Genomic DNA, 18061 nt, shown 5'->3' with positions numbered 1-18061 from the left:
TACTTAAAAAAAGAATATATATTCAGTCTTAAAAACAAATAAGGTGCTGATTGATACATGCTACATAACAGATGAACCTCAAAAACATTATGCTAAGTGAAAAAAACTAAATACAAAAGGCCACATATTATATAATTCCACTTACAGGAACTATTTAGAATAAGTAAATTCATGGAGACAACAAAGTTTACTGATTACCAGGGACTGGAAGAAGGCAAGAATGGGAATCAACTGCCTAATTGGTACAGGATTTCCTTTTAGGGCAGTGATTTTACTGATGTGCCACAAGAATTTTAAAACAAGTAATATCTGACTATTTAGTCGGAATACTGACCCTTTTTCCCTTAGATTGTCAAATAAAAAATGACAACAGCCAACACAACAATAAACTTCCATTGTGAGTGAGTCAAAATTACACCTATTTTTTTGTCGGATTGGCAAAAATATAATTTGTTTTTGTTTTTGTTTTAACAATTTTACTTATTTATTTATTTTTAGAGAGAGGGGAAAAGAGAAGGAGAGGGAGAGAAACAACACTGTGTGATTGCCTCACGCGCCTCCAACTGGGGACTTGACATGCAACCTAGTCATGTGCCCTGACTGGGAATCGAACCAGTGACACTTGGTTCACAGGCCGACGCTCAACCCACTGAGCCACAGCAGCCAAGGCTATAATTTGTTTTTTGGTGTGCTGCAGAAACTTAGTAATTAATTTATGTGTGCTATGAGATGAAAAGTTTGAAAGTCATTGTTTTAAGGTGATAACATGTTTTGGAATTTGTTAGAGGTTATGTTTGCACAAAATTACTAATGGTTTAGTGGCTTAAGTGATTAATTTTATGTCATGTAAATTTTACATCAAATAATATGTTAAACTTATTGTAGTCATCATTTAACAATATATACATATAAAATATTAAATAATAAATAAATAAATAAATAAATACTTGATTCTTTACCTCTTATATCTGCCATATTTTATGGCTTCAATTTTATAACTTGGTAGCAAAATCATCACATACCTGTCGTTATTACTACCAGAGGGTTTTATTAGATTTCATGCTAATGGTTCTCCCATTACTTTTACCTACTCTGTACAATTCAGATTTCAGTCTAAGGCTTCAGGAACATTGCAAACAGCTGCACTGGAATTATGCATCTGACCATCAGTGACATGCCAACTCTGACAGACAACTGTGTAAAAGTAAGCAGTTGGAAAGTACATTTTCTTCTCAGTCCTATTAGACATGAATATTTTGAGTGGCTTGACTTAGTTAAAAATGAGTGGGCTTTTCATATCAGTTTTTTTTTTTTTTATCCTAAGAAAATCACTTAAAATTTGTGCATACACACACATTTGAACATCTGAATTCTTAAATACCCTAAGAAACTTTGTTCCACAGTTAGGATATTTTTGTTTCAGTGATAAGATAGTCTAAGCATAAATTTTAAGTTTAGCTCTACATGTGAAGCTTCTAAAGGTAGTGATTTTTTCAGCATTCTATTTTCTCATATTTCTCCATACTTCCCTAACATGAATTAATTCTGATTCCTCTGCATTATTTAAATGTAAGTGTACTAAAATATATTGAGAAAAGCCCCATTTTCTTTGTAAAAGAATAATTTAATAGTTAATATGTCTGTTTCTGAAAATACTGAGAGAAAAAATGACCTCATTACTTTGCTAAGCTTGTACTGTGGTTGATTTAATCATCTTTTTTTCTTCTAAAGGCTTTAGTGGAGAAATGTCCTCATATTACATCAGTAGTTTTCATTGGTGCACCGCATATCTCCGATTGTTCTTTCAAAGCTCTTTCTACTTGTAACCTCAGAAAGATCCGATTTGAAGGTCTGTGATATTAAAAATGTGGTTCAGCATTAACTTTTACTCTTGTGGCAATTTAAATACAGTACTTGTCTTTTCTATTTTTTTAAAATTTTAAACAGGGAATAAAAGAATTACTGATGCATGCTTCAAATTTATAGACAAGCATTATCCAAATATTAATCACATTTACATGGTGGACTGCAAGAGAATAACAGATGGTAGCCTCAAGTCACTCTCACCTTTGAAGAAACTGAGTGTGTTGAATTTGGCCAATTGTGTAAGGTAATGAGTCATTCAATCATATATTCAACAAACACTGAAAATCTGGAATATGCCAGGCCTTCTTAAGGAGCTAGCTCATTGGCAGTAGAGCAAACATGAAAGTCAGGAGTCCAAGTGGAGCTAAGTGCAGAGTGCTGTGATAACACAAAGGAGGGGCACGCAGATAGCTTATATGGGAATGCAGGGAGATTCTCAGGGAAAGTTCAGGAGATGTGAAATCATGGGCCCTTCTAAGATTTAAATAAATTCACAGAAATACTTATGGGCTGTCTTTGCTAGTGAGTGTTCTCATAGCTAGTTCAGATAACAGGTCTTTTCCCAAATGGACTTTCAGACTTGCTTATGAGGAACCAGTATTGGATACTAGTTAGATTTCTCCTCTGTGTGAGTTTGCTGACAGACAGAGAGATGGTAAGTTCTTACTAAAACTCTTTCTTCAGCTGGGCTACTATTGGGCTTCTACCCTGGTATTCTCAGGTGGGCAAGGATCAAATTCTTGCAAAAACCTCTTCCCCAATGAATATCTCAGCCTCTTGCATATGAAAATTTCTTATAATATTATAGGTCCAGTTGATAACTGTGAAGAAAATAGTCTGTCAGGCTCCCTCACCCTGGATACCCAGGCGTGGGCTGCTTAGAGACAGTAATCATATTCACATGCGCAGTGCACTCGCAGTTACATAAGCACTGATGTCATATTTTGGCTAGTAGCCAGCTTTGTCTATGCATAGTATATAAGGGGCAGGAACCCCCATGGGAGTGTGCGAGCAGCAGGCAGTGAGCGACAGTGGGTGTGGTGAACAATGGAGGTGCAAGCAAGAATGCTGTAATGTCTGCAATAAAGGAACTATCAGAGACTCCAACCCTGCTTTGCATATTCTTCCGATTGCCAGACAAGAGCCTGCATTGGTTTCCATGACAATAACAAATAATAGCATTTGATCCTTAATGAAGTTGGCTAATATTTGGGAAAACATAAGACAAGTCAGAGTAATAAGCTACACAAAATCAACCCATGTCCCCTGTTATTAAGATGGTGAAGCATCATATGCCTGGGAGTGGGTAACATAGGATTTGAAATAGAGAAAACATGGATTAGGAAATGAGGCCCCCAATCAAAGCACAGCAAGGAACTTGGACCTCTGGCCAACAGCCATGTGAGTGAGCTTCAAAGCAGACCCTCTGATCTCAGGCAAGTCTCCACATGATTAAAGCCCCAGCCAGCATTTTGACTACAAGCTTATGAGCAAGCTGGCATCATGATGCAAGCACAGTGTATATGTGTGTGTATAACAGCTAATTTTATCTGTATTAATATGTGAAATAAAATAGAATTTCATTCTATTTCATCAAGGCTTCTATGGGTCAACTAATTTTAAAATAAATGGAGATTTTCTGGTTCAGGTAGTATAATTAAAAAACCCTTTCAAAGGACACTGCCACAAACAATATAGATCCTTGGCAAAACATATTATCAATACACTGCAAGGCCACCAAAGGCAATAAAAATATATAATATCAAATATCCTGACTCTGTACTACTCTCTTAATGAACAGACCTTCTGAGATGAAAAGTGAATAACAAGCAAATATAAAAGGTAGAGCTGTTCTAAGCATAAATATTCATTTCAATACTGCTTTTGAGAAAATCAGTTCTGAGCAAGACTGAAGATAGGGAAAGTGGAATCTGAGACTTCTGCAAGGTCTGGACCTCTTCAAGGAGAGCAAAGTGTTCTCAGTTAGCACCCCAGGGCTTCTGGAAAAAGTTAGCTCAAAGCTTCTCTGGAGGAAAGTATCTTCTATTTAGGCCTTCAGGATTTCCACAAGTTAAGATAAAATAAATAGGTATTCACAATTAGAGATCATCAAATATACAAAGATATGAGTCACCCTGAAAGGAGTCACCAGAAACAGCAAAATATGTTTGACTTGCAAATTATATGTTAGAATTACCAGATGTAGAATATTAAGTAACTGTGTATGACATGTTTGAAGAAATGAATAATGGAATCAGAACTACAAGCAGGAGCTCTGGCTGGTGTGGCTCAGTGGATTGAGCATCAGCCTGTGAACCAAAAGGTCATAAGTTTGATTCCTGGTCAGGGCATATGCCTGGGCTGCAGGCCAGGTCTGCAGTTGGAAGCTACAAGAGGCAATAGGCGATTGATGTTTCTCTCTTTCCCTTCCCTTCTTTCTAAAAGTAAATAAATAAAATATTTTTTAAAAAAGAATGCAAAAAATACAAGTGGAAATAAAATATAAAAATGACTACATTTACTTTTTAAAAGTAACTTTTAGAGATAAAAATATAATATAGTTATGGAAACAAAGCAACTCATGGATGGCTAATCAGTAGATTAGAACTCACTGAGGAAAGAAGTACAGAACTGGAAGATAACCACTTCCATGACAGCAGAGTAAAATAAAAAGATGAAAAAATATGAAAGAATATAACATAGGGTGAAAAGACGAAGATGGTTTAGTATCAGAGTTTCCAGTTAGATTTTAAAAATTCATCTATAAAAGATACACCTAAAACAATAAGCTTGAGAGTCAAAGAATATTCATTTCTCAACCACACATTAATCCTTTAAAAAATGGACTGTTTTAAAGCAAGTTTCCACAACTTTTAAATTATTGGTATCGATAAACTATACTCTCTCACTACAATGTAATTAAATCAGAAATTAGTAACAAAAAGATAAGGAAAAATTCCAGGGCATCACAATCACCTGAGGAGCTGAATAACACTACATCCAGAGCCCCACCCCAGAGCTCATGTATTTTTTTCTAAAAAAACAGATGCTTTTGATGCACAGCCATGTTTAAAATTAATGAATTAACCAATTAACTTGGACCATTACCTGGATAATTCTTTACTTTTGACTTTTGATGTCTCATGGATCATAATATAGATTTATATATATGTATATACATACACACACCCAAGTACACATACGTAACCATATATACATCCATACACACACATAACATGTGTGTGAGTTATACATGTGCGGGTATGTATGTCAGTTTTCAGGCTATTTCTGTTCCATTCATTAATCTGTCTTCTATCTAATATAGCACAGTATTTTACCTATAAAATGGGGAAAATCCAAGTATATACTTAGGATTGTTGTGAGATCACATAGATAATTAATGTCTGGTACATAATAAGCATTCATTAAGTGTTATCTATTATTATTATTATCATTATTGCTTTATAACATTTTAATATCTAATGAATAGAATAAGACTCTCCTTATCAGTAGTCTTAAGTAAGGTATCTTAGCCAGTTTAGTTTTCTGAATAAACTTTAGAATAATTTCGTCAAGTTTCAGAAAAATTCTTTTGAGATATTGCATTAAATATATAAATTAATTTTGGAAAACATATAGTTTTACAATACTTATATGATTTTCTCTTTATCCAAGAATTAGTTATTAAGGATGAATTGAAGTTTTCAAGTAGTTTATATCTAATTGTCATTTTGTTATTAATTTTTAAAAAAGATTTTATTTATTTTTAATGAGAGGAATGGAGAGAGAAAAAGAGGGAGAAAAACATTGATGTGTGAGAGGAACATTGATCAGTTGCCTCTCTCACAGCCCCAGCTTTGGATGTGGCCCATAACCCAGGCATGTGCCCTGACTAGGAATTGAACTGGTGACCTTTCAGTTCACAGGCTGCCACTCAACCCACAGAGCCACACCAGCCAGTACATTTTGTTATTAATTTTTAGTTTTATGACATCAAAATACAAAATTATGGCCTGTGCAATATCTGTCTTCTAGAATTGAGACATTTTTTACTTAAGGGTAATGGCAGCAGGGAAGATGGTGGTTGTGTTCTTTAGCATATTAAATATTATGAAAAATATTGTGGAATTTAAGTTACATTAATTATATTATTCAGTTTTTATGTCCTTTTTTTTTGTTTGTCGAAAGCTGAGTATCACAAAATTATATCTTAATTACGTTTCTTTTGAATCTCTAATTATTTTTGCTTCACCTTGTATTTATGTTATATCATATGTTGCATAAAAATTCATAACTAAAATAACCAAAACAAATAAGATTGGCATTGGATTTCTCCTCTATAACAGAAAATATATTTATAATGGATATTTATATTATTTTTCTTTATATTTTTATATAATACATATGTTTGCTAATTCTGTTTAGAGGAGAAATCCAAGTCAAGTCTGATTTTTATTTGATAACACACACATATACACACATATATTTTCATATCACAACATACTTACACAATTTCACTCTACACAATTTCAAGGAGAAAAAGAATATGACCCCAAAATTCTATACCCAACCACATTATCTTCACTGGAGGTAGTACCTTTAATCAATATAAATTCTCCTATGATCTTATTTAATACTTTTACTATCATAATATTTTGACTCCATGTAAAATTGTCACAGCTGTATTAATTTTATGTACATTTGCCTAATATACCTTTGCAATTTCTTTCTTCCTTTTTAAAAAGATTTTATATATTTATTTTTAGAGAGAGGGGAAGGAAGAGAGAAAGAAAGGGAGAGAAACATCAATGTGTGGTTGTCTCTCCCTTGCCCCCAACTGGGGACTTAACCCACAACCCAGGCATGTACCCTGACTGGGAATTGAACCCATGACCCTTTGGTTCACAGACCGACACTCAATCCACTGAACCACATCAGCCAGGACACAATTTCTTTTTTTAATTGTCATTTTATTTTAAATGTGTTTCCCATATACTACTTATAATTTGGATTTTATTTGTTAAACCATTTCGAGAATCTCTGTCTTTTAATAGGGAATATTTTCAATTTAATTATATTTATCATTATTATAAAACTGATATATTTGGTCTTTTTTTGCATCTATGTGTTCTATTTGTACTTATCTTTTATATTTTTGTTTTTATTTGTTTTCTCTTTTTTAATGTATGGATTATGTTTTGCTATTTTATTTTATTTTTTAGATTTTATTTTTCAACTACAGTTTACATTCAATGTCATTTTGCATTAGTTTTAAGTGTACAGTATAGTGGTTAGACAATCATATAAGCATTCTATATACTTACATGTCAAATCACATGTAAAGCTTTTTTTAATGTTTCCTACAGAATTGGTGATACGGGAATAAGGCACTTTCTTGATGGTCCTGCAAGCACAAGGATAAGAGAGCTAAATTTAAGTAACTGTATCCATTTGGGTGATACCTCTGTTGTGAAACTATCAGAGCGGTATGAAAAAACAATAATATTTTACATCATATCATTAGCAATTGTATACTTGCTAATAGGGGAGATCAGAGCTAGATCTTCAAAGCCATTTGGAAAACATCAGTGATCCCAGAAGCTGGTCCAATACTCAGTGAAATAAAAAACAGACATTGGAATCAGAGATTAAATTAATCTTTTGATTGTATATGAGATGTTTCTTATTAACTTCACCTTAGAGAAAAAAAATTTTTTTTAATTTTATTTAGTTATTTTTAGAGAGAAGGGGAAGGGAGGGAGAAAGAGAGGAGGAGAACCATTGATGTGAGAGAGAAACATCACTCAGTTGCTTCTCCTCATAGGTGCCCTGACCAAGGACTGAATCCATAACACAGGCCTTTGCCCTGACTGGGAATTGAACTGGTGACCTTTCACTTTGCAGCATGTTGCCCAACCATCTGAGCACACTGGTCAGGGTAGAGAAAGTTTTAAATAGAGTCATTCATGAAGTTATGAGTATCTAGGCATGAGTGACTTCCCTATACTTTTCAAGGATATTATCTCTATGTAAATCTTTACTCAAGCATTTCCTGAGGGATGTTCTAGCTGGTGGGTTTATTCTTGATTCTTCCTATTCTTCAGAGCCCTTGTGTACACTAAGGGTCAAGCTCAATTCCTGTAGCAAACTCATAAGGGATAAATGAGAAAGTTAACCTTGTACTTTTCGTGGTCATTCAGTGTGTTATTTCATGATATGTATGCTATGTATTTTTTCTTATAAGAAACTGCAATATAAAATGAAATCACATGCATAAATGAACCATGGACATGGACAACAGGGTGGGGAATGACTGTAGGAGTGGGGGTAGGCGGGACAGTGGAGAACAATGGGGGGGAAATTGGGACAACCATAATAGAACATATACTTTCCCAGACAATTTTTATGTGAAAAGTTACTAACAGTGTAATTAAAAGCTAAAATTAATTTTTCACATTGCTTTTTTTCAGCTGCCCTAACTTAAACTACTTGAATTTACGAAATTGTGAATGTGTGACTGACGTAGGAATTGAATATGTCATAAACATCTTCTCCTTAATATCAATAGATCTCTCTGGAACAGGTATCTCTAATGAGGTAAAAAAATGTTCAGAACAGTTCAATAACTTTTATTGTTTTCTATAATATAATCATTTCCATTTGTAAGCAATGGAGAGAATAACAACTATTTTTATTTCTTAAATTATTAGAATACAAAAGGCACATTTAGGAATATTGGTTCTAGAATAGTGATAGATATGAGGTTATTTGTAAATAAGTCATGATCTTGTTTCTCTATTTAAAAAATGTCAAAATAGAATATTGCGAGACTATTACATGATAGATTTGTTTCATAATATGGATTGCACATTCTATAATATAAGACTACCTGAGTGCCTTGAGGTCTGTTTAGTTCAAAAATAAAGTCTAGAAATGGCTTCATCAAATCTACAAAAGGATACATTGTAAGGAACTCATTCCCTGCAAGCTGCTGATGCTTCTCATTAAAGTTGAAACCTAGGTCACATCCATCCTATCACCCCGGCACTGCCCCATTCACTAATCAAATGGAAGATGAACCCAGAGACATTTGCCATGTTTCTGAAAGACTTTAAAGGGCTGTAGTTAGATAAGTAATGTACTGGCTTCTCTTGCAAATTAGTGTATTAGGAGGGACATAAGAAGACTCCAGAGGGGAGGCTCTCCCTCTAGCTGCTTGCTAAATCCCTCTTACTCCCTTAAACTCACCAAATGTCACCTGTCTGTGAGGCCTTCTCTGAGAAGCCCTACTTTGCAGACAAGCAACTTCTCCATGTGTATGTCCAGCCCCAGTGAGTCCTTTAACATGATCTGTTTCTCTTGGTATCTCACTGCACTGCTGACATCTGTGTTGTGTCTCCATCCTTACCCACCATTCAATGGGCTCTTTTAGATGAAGGACTCTGCCTATGCACTGGTTTAGGTTTTTTACTTTCTTTTTCTAAGAATGAGTTTAGATTCAGCCTCTACTCTGCAAGTGGTATGTGAGTGGATGTGGGAGACAGTTATCTGTGGCTGATTCATTGTGGTGGAGTCAAGTCTTATCTTCTCAATGTTATCTTCTGTCTAAACTGGAATCCACTGAGATCCCTGAGGGCCATTTGGTCTTCGGTTTCCTATCTAGGTAGATCCTGATGTGTCTTCCTTGTCTCAGGATGCTGGCTGCTTCAATTTTTCAGACTCCCTGGTCACATGTGCCTTGTTCTGGGTTCCTCTGGGTCATGCTGGGGCATGGGGACTCTGAGACTGTCTTAGGTCCATAGTCCTAGACATCATGAAGACATTTTCCTTCTCTCAGGGTGTATTTGCCCTTGGGCCCATGCCTCACTCCTCTCTCACTCTGAACAGGGTGGCTGACTCAGCTAGATTCCAGTTGGGTTTTGTGCTTATGAGGCATTTGTGAGCAATTGAAGGGTCAGAAGAAGGAAGAGACCAGGATTTTCTTTCACATTTATTTGCATCATCATTAGCAGCTGCATTTCCTTTATGACCAGCTGTCTAGTCAGGGGTATTGTGGTACCAGCTTCCCTGGGTAACATTGGCCCTGGGCTCCAGTAACATCATCTTTCCCCATTGTCCTTCCAACACAGGGTTAACAGTGGCTCCCTGCTAATCTCTAGATTGTGTCCTTATCCCCTTGGCATCTCAGTTTCTCTACCACCTATATAGCCAATTCCCTGTCACAATTAAATTCCCTCGATTTTAAATAGAGTTGCTTCTGCTTTCCTCATTAGATCTTAGCTGATACATGATGAGCACAGGAAAACTCTGCCGTCTCGTTGCTTTTCATAACCCTACCAGCGAAAGGTGGGATTGGTTCCCATTTACTTAGATCCCTGAATCTTTCAGGAGGTTCAATTTTCTCTCCAGATGAATAGAGTCCAGGGAGGTCCAAAACAGGGTCCTGTGTGGGAATCCTCAAGCATCTCATTCTTTTGTTTCCCTCTGACTCTCCTCTCCCTCTTTTTTCCCTCCTTTCCTCTGCTCCTCCCTTCTCTTCTCCTTCCTCCTCTGTTCCTCTCCCATCTTCTCTTGTTTGTTCTTCTTCTTTTCTCTTGGCACGGGTTCCATATCTAATTTGGGGGTGGAAAAATGTTCCAACTGATTATACAGTATTTTAAAATTTTACGCCCCAAGTCTTTCAGAGTTTAGGATTTGAAGCCAAAAGGCCTTAAAGTTTAAAGAGAAAGATTTTTTTTCTTCTTCTGTGTTCCTCTACACAAACCCTTCTCTGACACATACAAACATAATGCCCAGCTGTTGTCTGAAGGGTCACAGGAAAACAAGAAGTAGAAGGTCAAAGCACATTTTAAAATACATTAAAATATAATGCTACCACAAACCTGCAGTGTTTGGTGGACATTTGTTGAATGAAGGGAGTGAGGGTTAAAAGCTCTTAGTTTTTAGCTTTTGGGTAAACTCAGTTTTTTTATTTTCCAAGACACATATTAAAATTTTATCTACTGAGGACAAGTTACAACTTAAAAATAGAGCCTCAAGTTCCATTCCTTGTTTTCATTTTCTTGTAAAGAATAGTTACAGTCTGAGAGAGCAGTAAATGTGCATTGTTGGGGAAGAGTGCTAAATGTTTTCTGCTAAAAAACTGAAAAATAAGTCTTTTGAAGCTTGTTGTTTTCTTCCTCCAAATCAGTGAAACTGGTCTAAAAGGCAAATGATTGACAATACAGTACCACAACAGCTGTGGAAACTAACCTCTCCCAGTCAAATTAAAATAAATCAGCCCAGTTGCCCCCTTGGGCAACTGAACACCGAGTCTGAGTTGCAGGTCTGATGAAGTACAAATCTGACTGCAGACTTAACATTTGAAAGTTAAACTCTGGAATGTTACAAATATTTACCAGAGATCGAATGTGGCCATTTGTTCTTTCTAGGAAAAAGAAAGTTTCTTATGTTTTTTAACAATTATGTTCACTCTTAATCCTTTGCAATAAGGAGTTTTCAGTTAGAATCGCACTACTCATTTAGTTAACAAATATTTATTTTGTGCTTAGTGCTGGGGGTGCTAGAATGAACAAAATGTAAGAATAGAGTTGCTCAGAAAGCCATCAAGACACAGTGAGCAGAAAAAAGACATTTATTGAGGGAATTAGCAAGCAGGGAGGAAGCCATGCCACAAATGGCTCTGACTCCGGACTCCTAGGAAAGGAGTGGATTGTTTTATAGGGGGAAGAAGAAAGGCACTATTGAATTCAATTTATCTTGCAGCTGTAAGTCTGACGGGATGATCAAGGCCAAACGGAGCTCAGCTTGACGCTCCCCGCTATCACGGGAAACTCCCAGACAGCTGCAGGCAGGCAGGGGGAGTGGGGAGGGCATGGGAACTGAGGCTGTCATTCTAGCCTTTTTGTTTGAATAAAAGGAGGCAAGGGGTGGGGTGGGGTTTTGGGGGGGGGGGCGTGGCAGAAACCAGTTGGGAGAGGGGTCATCGAATCCCTCTTTTATAATGACTTCCTGCTGATTTAGGATGATGGCAGGGGGTTAACTGCCAGCTTGGGGGTCGTCTCTTGCCACAGGTTGATATCTGAAAGATCTTAATAGGAGTATATTATGGACGGTAGAGGCTGTCATAAATTGGACTGTTTTTTGAATGTAGTTAACTAGCAGTTTGAGGAAGCAAGGGCCAAGGGCGAGGAATAATAGGAGGAGAAGCAATGGGGTTATGAGAGGCACTAGGATCACTTTGAAAGGAGAGGAGAAGTATGAGGGGAAGGTTTTGAGCCAGGACTTTCCATATGCCCATTCCCTAGTCTGGGCAATAATGTTAATGTGTTTTCTACGTATTTGTAAAACTTTTATTATGCCTGTATTGTTAATGTAAAAACAGTAAGTTTCATTTAGTATGGTGCAGGTTTTCCTGATTTGGCTGTGAGGATGTCTAGGTCCCTCCTGTTCTTGAGAACTATGTCTGCTAGGCTGTTTAGGGATTCTTGCTGTGTTTTCAAGAGCTTGGAGGGTGGCATTCCAAGTTTTTTGAAGGGATAAAGAGAGATTTAGTACTGATTTTTCTAATTGGGGTATTTCTATGAACCAGAAGAAGCTTTTATATATGGAGTGCCCTATTTTTGGTTGTTTAAGGATAGGGTTGCCGTACATATGTCTGCTAAACTCAGACTACTGCTGGTCTCATTTGTGTTGGGGGTGGGACAAGGAGGAGGTCTCGAGGAAGGAGCCAAAGTTGGGGATTGCCTTGGAAGTGGCTATTTGCTGGGGGCTTAGTATAGAGGCATCTAATATTAGAGCGCCTATCATGCAGGTGCCAGTCCGGTAAGGAGGAATTATTGGGTATGCTTGCGTGCTACATAGGAAGTGATATTCTGTCCCTTGAAGGGAAATAGCAGTGCTATGTTTTGCTTTGGTGATGGTAATGTAACTGGGGTGAGTTTTGTTTTGGTTTTTGCTTTTTTTTTTAAATTAATTTATTTTTTAACAAGTTTACTTTATTTGATTTTAATTTAATTTTATTTATGTTTTTAGAGAGAGGGGAAAGGAGAAAGAGAGGGAGAGAAATATCAATGTGCAGTTGCCTCTCATGTGCCCCCAACTGGGGACCTGGCGTGCAACCTAGTCATGTGCCCTGACTGGGAATCGAACCAGTGACACTTGGTTTGCAGGCCGACACTCAATCCACTGAGCCACAGTAGCCAGGGCTGAGTTTTGTTTTTTATTGACTGGCATTAAACATTATGGAGGATTTTGTGAAGAAATGTTTGGCTATATTGGTTAAATCAAAAATTGATGATCCATGTAGGTGTAGCAGGAAAATCTGAAGTGTTGGTATGATTGTGAACTTGGGCTAATATGTAAGGATAAGTAGGAGTTTTTGGTCAGCTTTCATAGTATATGAAGGTTAGGTTTAGGGTGTGATTGTAGAGAAGGGAAGGGTTGAATGCGCCTAAGGAGTGAGGCTGAATGTGGGTGCCGTTGACATGTCTGAAGCAAATGCAGAGAGCGGCAGGACCTATAATATGAGTGACGGTGGCTACTGGCTGGGCTGCTCCAGGGAGATCTGCTGAACCCGTGTAGTAGGGGGATGGGAGAAAGTGGGCAGTAAGGTTATATAAGGTGGTGAGATTGGGTGGGAAGGCAGTTCCCTCAATGTCTGGGTGGTGGGAGGAGTGGGGGCTAAAGGGTGTTGATATGAGGTGGCAATGGTTAGAAGGGCATTAACTGTAATTGTGAGGGGAGTCAATATGGTTACGGTGATTCGAGTAAGTCAGCGAGGGATAGAACAAGGGTGAAAGTGTATAAGTAAATTACATCAGGGGTGTAGTCGCTGAGAGTGTCCTTTAGCCAGGCATCTGTTCTAAAAACAGAGATAGTCTGGGGGAACTTTTCATGTAATAAAAGTTCTTGCGAGATGAGATGAATAAAGAGTAGAGCCAGTCAGTGGAAGGTTTATTTAGAGGAAGGTTGGGCTTGGGTGACTTTTATGTGTGAACGTATGATGTGATAGGTATATTTGGAGTCAGTGTATATATTGACCTGACAATTTTTTGTAAGGGCTAAGGCCCACGTTAGGGCAATAAGTTATGCCTGTTGGGAAGAGGTACTGAAGGGCAAGTGTCCCAACTTAATGATGGAGGCGAAGGTAGTGATGACATATTTTGTCCCTTTTGGGCCGGTCTTGTAGGAGCTTTTATCTATAAATAAGGATTTCACCTGGGGTAGAAGTGTGTCTTGTATGTTGGGGAAGGGGTGTAAAAAGGAGAAAATATGTTGAGTGTAGTCATGGGTATGGGTGTGAAAGTGGGGGAGGGGAAGTAATGAGGTAGGGTTGAGGGGGAGAGCTGATTTAAGTAGGGAGATTTAAGGATTTTGAAGTAATTGGGTGTGTAAGAACTGAATTTGGGATGGGGAGGCTGTAGTGATGGCCTGGTGGGTTAGTAGGCTGGAAATAGTATGAGAGGAGTGGACTGTTACCTGGGCAAAGGGAATTAACTTAAGGGTTTCTTGATTGAGGGTTGCTGCTGCCGCTAAGGCACGGAAGCAGGCTGGCCACCCTAGGAAGGGGGAATCAAGTGGTTTGGAAAAATAGGCTATAACTTGTTGGTCTGGTCTATATTGCTGTGTTAACAGCCTGAGAGCAAAGCCATTTTTTGTGTCAGTGTAGAGGAGGAAAGGTTTATTTGGGTTTGGAAGGACTAAGGCTGGGGCTTAGCCGAGTGCCATTTTGAATGTGGTGAAAGGTTTGAGAAGGGCCCGGAGTTTTCTAGGGGTTTAGACAAGTCTCTACCTGTTGTCTGATATAAAGGTTTGGCTATGGATTTAAAATTAGGTATCTAAGTTTTGAAAAAATTGGCAAGGCCTAAAAATGCTAGGAGTTCTTGTTTAGTATGGGGCAGGGGAAATGTAGTTATTAGGTCCTCTCTTTCTGGAATTAAGTGTTTATGAGTGGGGGTGATGGAGAGTCAGAGATATGTGACCTAAGTTTGAGAGAATTGGCCTTTGTTTCATGAAACACGGTATCCCCAACTGGCAAGAAAGTTTAGGAGTTGGGCAGTATGGAGATGAGAAAAGTTTTCAAATGGATTACAGTGGAGGCAACCATCTGCGTACTGTAGGAGGGCACTTGGGGAAAGGTCAAGCTGCTGTAAGTTGGCTGCTAGGGCTTGACCTAAGAGGTGGGGATTATTTGGAAACCCTTGAGGCAGGACCGTCTATGTCAGTTGCTGGGTTATTTTTGTGGTTGAGTTGGTCCAGGTGAAGGCAAAGAGATCTTGGGAGGCTGGGGAGAGTGGGATAGTGAAGAAGGCATTTTTGAGGTCTAGGATGGTAAAGTGGGAGGTTTGAGGTGGGATGCATGACAAGAGGGAATAAGGGATAGGGATGACGCGGTTGATAGAGACAGTGGCCTCATTGATTGTACATAGATTTTGTACAAGATGGTGAGATCCGTTGGGTGTTTTTTTTTGTTTGTTTTTTGCTGCTAGGATGGAGGTATTGGCAGGAGAGGTGGCAGATCAAAGTAGTCCTGCTTTCAGCAGGCAGTCTATAATAGGCTTCAGACCATCTAAAGCCAAAGGGATTAGTGGGTATTGACGTTTGTTGGGGATATGGGAAGCATCCTTTAGTGCTACAGAGACTGGAGCATGGTGAGAGGTGACGGAAGGATTGTTTGTGTTCTAGATATTGGGATTGATTGCTGTTAGCCAGAATGGTAAGGGAGTGTCTGGGATCGTGTGAAGGGACTGCCCTAAAATTAGAAGAAGAATGAGAGGGGTGGGATTATTTGGTGAGGGCATGGAGTTAAAATAAAGAAGAGATATAGATGCGTGCAGTTTGGTTAGACTATCGTGTCTGAAAAGTGGCGTTGGGTAGTGGGACAGTACTAGAAAGTAGTGGGTAAATGCCCGATGCTTAATGAGACAGGTTAGGGGAGGGGTACTTAGTAGTTGTATCACCTTGCCATCTATTTTTATAACCGATATGGCAGAGGGAGTTAGGAGCCCTGAAAATGTGGGCAGGACAAAATACGTAGCTCTCATATTAAGGATAAAGGAGACAAGCTTACCTGCCACCAATATGTTTACCCTGGGTTCTGCAGCCGTGATGGTGAAAGATGGGGCTTCTGAACCCAGGCCCCATCAGGCAGTGGAAAGTCCAAGGAGGTCTGGGACAGAGAGGTCTTTCCAGATCCACTCCCTCAGTTTAGAGGCCGTTTGACAGTCAACCTTCCAGTGACCTGTATTTTGACAGAGAGGGCAGGGACCCAGAAGAGGTAAACAGGGATTTGCACAGAGCTTTGCCCAATGTCCTTCCTGACCGCACCGGAAACAGGGGTCCAGAGGCTACCTGATGGTGGAGGCTTTGCCCTTAGGCTTATTTTGATTTTTGGAGTTTTCTAGGGCATTAGCCAGCAAAAGAGAGTGCTTGTTTTTCCATTTCCATCGCTCCTTTTCCCTCTCCTCTTGCCAGTTTTTGTATATTTGTAAGGCGACATGAATAAGTTTACAGTACTTTGGGGGGGGGGTTGGGGCTTGCTTCTAACTTTTGGAGCTTTTTTGAATATCTGGAGCCAATTGACTAATGAAGTGGGTGTGTAAAAAGAGGCATTCCTCAGGCAAAGTGGGGTTTAGATTGGTGTATTTTTGGACGGATTCTGTGAGCCTTGTTAAGAAGGTGGCTGGATTTTTATTAGGATTTTGGGTGATTTTGAGAGTTCTGTTATAGTTGATAGCTTTAAAGCCTAATTTGTGCATCCCAGCAGTTAGACACGTAAGGAAGTGGGTGGGACATGTATTCGAATGACACCATCTCTACCAGCGACCTCACGGAGGGGATAGAGGCTAGAGGGGTGAGGCTGATTGGAGGCAGGGAGGGACCCAGGGAAAGGGAGGTAGGGATGGGCCCATGGGATTGGTTATGGGGAGGAGAAGGTCTGGAGTCTTGGAGGGCTGGGAACTGTGAGGAGTCAGGTGACTGGGGTTCTAAAGAGGACAGGCGGAGGAGAAATCACGTGCCTCAGTCCTTCCTAGGTGGCCTGGCCGAGGTATGGCCGACAAGATCCGGCACCAGCAGCTGCGGAGACAGGAGCACAAGGCCGGGCAGCACAGCAGTGGGAACGAAAGTGTCCAAGTGTAAGAAGCAAGGAAACTGGTGGCTCAGTAGAAAATAATTAGCAGTAAAGGGCAAATATAATTAGAGGGTTTTTTTTGTTTGTTTTTTGTTTTTTGTTTTTGAGCCAGAGTTAACAATATTAGCATTAAAAAAGGGGCATTCCATGGATCAGCACAAATGCCTCTGAGAACAAAGGACATCTGGGAAATGGAAAATGTAGTCAGGCAGCCCAGCAAACAAGACAGGAAAACTCCAAAGAAAGGCTGAAGATAGACCTATAACTAGATTACCCTTAATTAATTTAGTTAATTGCATTATATTATAACTCTGGAGTATTGAGCATGAAAAAATGGAGGCGAAGGAGGGAGAGGGAGGAAGGGAGGGGGCGGTTTTACTCACATTAGGATAGGAACAGCCACCTTCTTCTTTTGGTAAGCCAGCTTCTTCTTCCGGTAAGCCTCTTTGGTTTTTGGCTGCACCCAAAGCTGCAGGTCTGTGAATAAAAAACTGCTTTGGTTACTGCTAAAATCCTGTGTCCTGGTGTTCCATTGTGAGTAATTTTTTATACAAGGAAGAAGGAGAAGGGATTAGAGGGGGTGCAGAAGGTCGAGAGGAAGGTGGCTTCTTCTAGACAAGGAGAATTTTGTGGCTAGTGAGCTGTTGCAGAGAGAGTATTTGGTCCAAAGAGTCCAGAAAGTCTGAGCATAGGGAAGTTCTGACCACTTGCCTGACTGCTGGAGAAGGTTATGGAAGTCTGTGAGAACTCCGAAGTTAAGTGTGCCATTTTCCGGCTACTGACTTTGGTTATTTAGAGGATATTGAGGCCACGTGACAGTGGACAGAGAGACAAGCCGATGGGCCTTGACTTCTCCTTTTAGTTGGAGAGATTTGAGATTATGGACTAAATACCCAAGAGGGGTATTTTTTGGTGGGAGGGAATGGCCGATTCCCATGGTGATGGTTAGGGTTAAATGTGAGTCTGAGAAGGAGGCGAATCCAAGCCAAAGTTCCAGCTCCACAATCTGTTGAGACAAGTATCCCTGTTTTGACCGGATAGTGGAGGGCCAAAGGCCGAGAG

At 39.1% G+C, this 18061-nt stretch overlaps 1 protein-coding gene across 1 annotated transcript in view; it reads left to right on the top strand.

Annotated features, from left to right (window-relative positions):
- FBXL13 (F-box and leucine rich repeat protein 13) overlaps positions 1–18061 on the top strand; it is a 311775-nt gene that overhangs the window by 214858 nt on the left and 78856 nt on the right. Inside the window, 5 exon segments of the mRNA XM_090286732.1 lie at positions 1106–1204; positions 1732–1849; positions 1948–2110; positions 7233–7352; positions 8337–8463. Coding sequence (XP_090142858.1) covers positions 1106–1204; positions 1732–1849; positions 1948–2110; positions 7233–7352; positions 8337–8463 — 627 coding nt within the window.

The sequence above is a fragment of the Furipterus horrens genome, unplaced genomic scaffold (assembly GCF_987537825.1).
Source record: "Furipterus horrens unplaced genomic scaffold, mFurHor1.1.pri manual_scaffold_9, whole genome shotgun sequence".
In the NCBI taxonomy this organism is placed as follows: Eukaryota; Metazoa; Chordata; class Mammalia; order Chiroptera; family Furipteridae; genus Furipterus; species Furipterus horrens.
The sequence above is the reverse complement of the archived record's forward strand: the minus strand, read 5'-3'. Positions and strand labels throughout refer to the sequence as shown.